Source organism: Phytophthora parasitica (assembly GCF_000247585.1).
Source record: "Phytophthora parasitica INRA-310 unplaced genomic scaffold supercont2.8, whole genome shotgun sequence".
Taxonomy (NCBI): Eukaryota; Oomycota; class Peronosporomycetes; order Peronosporales; family Peronosporaceae; genus Phytophthora; species Phytophthora nicotianae.
In genome coordinates, this window is record NW_008648994.1 from 761,664 (window position 1) to 765,507 (window position 3,844).

The window sequence follows — 3,844 nt, forward strand, 5'->3', positions numbered from 1 at the left end:
GGCAGAACGGATGGTTCAGACTCTGACTAGAGCCCTGAAGATGTATGTCGCAGATATAAATCAGAAGGACTGGGGCGAGTTCGCGGAACATCTGACGTTCGCCATCAACACGGCGTACGACCGTATTCGAGGCGACACGCCGTTCTATTTGGTCCATGGATGGGACGCTCGATCAACGTTAGAAGCGACACTGCCGTTTGGGAGCACTCGCCGCCGGGACGTGGAACCACGTCGAACGTCCAGCGACAGTACCAGCAGACACGCAAGCTAGTCAACGAGGCGCTGCGCGACGCGATCGAAGAAAGAGCAGATCAGCACAGCGAAGATGTGAGCTCGCATGACATAAAGGCAGGAGATCGAGTTTGGCTATTTCTAGATCGAGTTAAGGAAGGTTACGCTTGCAAACTTGCGCATATGTGGCATGCGCCTTTCAGGGTCGCGGAAACAGTCGATCGACACGCAGTGCGTCTGGAGACCGCCGGCACAGAGTACCGACTATTTCCGATTGTCCATGTGTCAAAGCTGAAGCCGGTGAAGAGCTACCCAGAGCGCCCAACATCCACGCTGACGAACCGCGCCAGAGCAGATCGAGTAGACTTCGACGAAGGCTTGCTGCCCGAAACCAGCTGGGAACGCGAGCTTGAAGAGGACGAGTACGAGATGGAACGGATTGCAGATGTGCGCTCGAGCAACAAGACTCGATACGGCCGTACACGACGTGAATACCTGGTCTTCTGGTAGGGCTACGCCGAGCCGTCATGGGTCGATGAGACTGATCTCAACTGTGGAGCGTTGCTAAGAGACTTTGACCGGGGACGTACAGATCGTAACCGGTTTGAGGCGATGCAGTCACATGAGGAGTAAATGGTGGAAATTCTGCGGAGGGTTGGCCACCGTGGAGAATTGAGAGGAAGAAGGATCTGCAGGAAGACGGCAGATTTCAAGGAGGATGGTGGTCCATATGGAGTGCCGTGAGCCTGAATAGGCCGGAAAATCTAGGCAATACACCCTCAAAAATTCCGGAAGAATAAGAGAAGATACGCATGGATTAAGTCGGTTTAGATCGGACGGAACCTTCTTGACGAGCGCTGAAACCTACGTGCCGCTAGCCAACACTTAACGGCAGGAAGAGGAGGACACAAACTTCCCAGACAAACGAGCGATCCCAAGCGCTGGATGGTCCTTTGGCCCGTCGCGATAGTGGTTGCGCCAGCGATCGGCCGCATCGGTAATGGCCAACGTCTCCAGTAGATCTGCGGGGTCGGATCTGTCCTCGATCCCAGGGTACCAGGCACCTGCTTCGCCAGGTCGAGGGAAATGCAGAAAAAAGGGATCCAGCAACAAGTCGAGGTCGCAGTAACCCAGGAGCAAGCCGATCAGCACCTGTTGAAGGAACGGTTTCCACCGGCCCCCTCCTCTGGATCAACGCTGCTTGCAATCAGTATAGAACGTATCCAAGTACCGACTGGCGCGGCGCTAGGCTATACTCACCGGAAAGGCGTGGGTAGAGTCCCAATAAGCCCGAAGTTGCTCATCCTCGTAAGAGCGTAAAGTCGCATCATGTCCCGGAACCAACCCCGACCATTGAACGTAAGAGGGTCCATCGGGGCGGCACGGATCTCCCACGAAACAAACTCGCGCACGTTGCTCTCGTCCACCAAATCGTCTCGCCATTCTCCAGGCTGAGGTACGGGATCGCGGAGAGGGATTAGCCATTCCATCGGCTTGGTGAAGTGATGAAACAGCAGACCCGCGTCCATCTCCACGACGCTTGTCTAACGAATATCCTGCGCAGATCAGGGGACGGTATCACGACTGCGGTAGCTACGACGGTCCCGAAAACCGGGGATCCACTCCGATCGGGGAACCGTGGTAGGCGATAGATCCGCTAGCTCAGCGTCCGATAGAGGCCGAGCGGCATTCCAAACGGGTCCTTAGCGCGTCTCAACTCCGGAGAACCACTGTCGCTTCCCACGACGTCCGAGTCGAAGACGCGAGTAGAACTGGATTTGCCGGAAGAGCTCTCGCCACCGTCGGAATGCGCGCCCACATCGGAAACTGCAGGCGAAGACGAAGCACCGCGCGGCCACCCTTGGCGGTCGATCGAGCAGATCGAGAAATATGATCAGGAGGGCCAGTGAACGGAGGAGATGATGCCAGCCTCTCTGACTTCTGGCTGGCAGCCATAGCTGACAATACTTCGATCGACGCTGTAGACGCAGGACCCTGACTCAGCGCGCCACCCGTGAAGGGACCTGAAGTCGATCGAGCGACCTTGGAGACGCGAGCAGACTGGGCCGGAAATCGGACTGGGAGCGTGCTCGTTTGTGGCCCAAAGTAGAAGGGAGAAGAGACGTGATGCTGGACAATCTCTCTTCCGCCTGGTCCCGCTCAGCCCGTAGATCGGTGACCTCCATGAAAAGCTCACGAAGCTGGCCGAGCAATTCATCTCTTTGGACTACTAGACCGCCTCTCTCCTGCTGAAGCGCTGCGAGCGCGAACTCGAGATCCTGACGCGACTTCTGATATTTCTCGATTTGGTTAATTCGCTTTTCCAGCCGGGCAATTGTATCTCGAGCCGCTGAAACACGATCCTCTGTGACACAAGATATGAATTAGTACGACGCTGACGAAGGTTTACCGATAGTACTCACGGGTGGCGATACGCTCTGCCTTTGCCTGATCGCAGCGAGGACACGTTGGGGAAACCTGGAGGAGATCCCGATCCACTGTCGATACCTGATCCTGCAATCGATCAAGCTCAGCGGAATGTGTGGCGATCGTGTTGTCGGCAACCTTCAAGCGACGCTCATAGTTATCGCGCAAGGTGCGGAAGCGACGAGGCTTGCGCTCGATCGCGGCCTTGAGGCGATTTACTTCCGCTTGAGCAGCCTTGTGAGACGTAGCCGATTCACGATGCTCCGAAGCGAGAGATGACTGGCGATCACGCTCGACTTTCAAGTCATATTGGGACCGCTCGAGCTGGGACTCCAGATCCGCTATGCGACGAGCTGTGTCAGGCGGGACAATCACGCCAAAGAAAGAAGCGGTTACCAGCTGCGCCTCCAAAGTAGAGATCCGATCCTGAAACTCCGACACTGCTTCGCGGTAGCGGAGCTGCAAGTCGTGATACCGAAGGCGGCAAGCTTCGAGCTCGCGGTAGTTATCGAGACGCTCCTGCAGTGCGTTCAGGCACTCGGCGAACTCCTTCCGAGTAGAGTCCAGCTAGTGATGGACCACTTCATACTTGGGCTGGCTAAAGAGCACGAAGGGCGACGCGGCATTGGCCGCGGCAGCGAGCTGATGATCCAGATCCTCCGCGCGACCTCGTGTAGCCAAGAACTCGCCACGCAAAACCTCGTGATCCGAACGAAGCTCGCGCAGTGCCTCGGTCTGGTCGATGGCTGTTGAAACGCACTCAACGAGGCCCGCGCTCCAGCAAGATCCAGCGAAGGACCAGCCAACTCGACAGTCGACATGGTGACTGGGCCGTCACGCGCGGCAGAGTGTGGAGAAGAGTAGGGCGAGGATGTGAGGTCGACGAAAGCGCCGTTATCTACGGAAGACGTGAGTTAGCAACGAAGAGGATCCAACCACGCAGAGGAGTGGACGCACCGGAAGACATTGCGACGTAGCTGTGCTGACACCGGAGGCGAGTGACGACACAGGCGAGTAGCTGCTGCGAGAGGCGAGGATCGGTGAGTGAAGCCCGATAGTTGGCGCTGTGGATTCTCCCTGAGGGGGTGATTGTGATGAATTGACAGTTGACTCCTGGGGACAAGTGACTGATTGATGGAATGGGACCCGAACCAGTTCGGAGACTCGTGGTCGACGACGGCGCGTC

At 56.8% G+C, this 3,844-nt stretch overlaps 3 protein-coding genes across 3 annotated transcripts; 1 reads left to right on the forward strand and 2 right to left on the reverse strand.

The window, feature by feature from the left end:
* Positions 1 to 10: 10 nt before the first annotated feature.
* Positions 11 to 864, forward strand: PPTG_05849 (hypothetical protein; the record flags this gene model as incomplete). The annotated part of the gene is made up of 3 exons (XM_008899577.1): positions 11 to 114; positions 183 to 678; positions 742 to 864. 3 exons carry the CDS (start codon positions 11 to 13, stop codon positions 862 to 864), a joined length of 723 nt encoding a protein of 240 aa, XP_008897825.1.
* Positions 865 to 1,116: 252 nt separating this feature from the next.
* On the reverse strand, positions 1,117 to 1,760 carry PPTG_05850 (hypothetical protein; the record flags this gene model as incomplete). Its single annotated transcript, XM_008899578.1, has 2 exons — positions 1,117 to 1,417; positions 1,492 to 1,760. 2 exons carry the CDS (start codon positions 1,758 to 1,760, stop codon positions 1,117 to 1,119), a joined length of 570 nt encoding a protein of 189 aa, XP_008897826.1.
* Positions 1,761 to 2,231: 471 nt separating this feature from the next.
* On the reverse strand, positions 2,232 to 3,625 carry PPTG_05851 (hypothetical protein; the record flags this gene model as incomplete). The annotated part of the gene is made up of 5 exons (XM_008899579.1): positions 2,232 to 2,596; positions 2,655 to 3,177; positions 3,238 to 3,404; positions 3,458 to 3,556; positions 3,616 to 3,625. The coding sequence occupies 5 exons, from the start codon at positions 3,623 to 3,625 to the stop codon at positions 2,232 to 2,234; spliced, it is 1,164 nt and encodes a 387-aa protein (XP_008897827.1).
* Between the last annotated feature and the right edge of the window lie 219 nt (positions 3,626 to 3,844).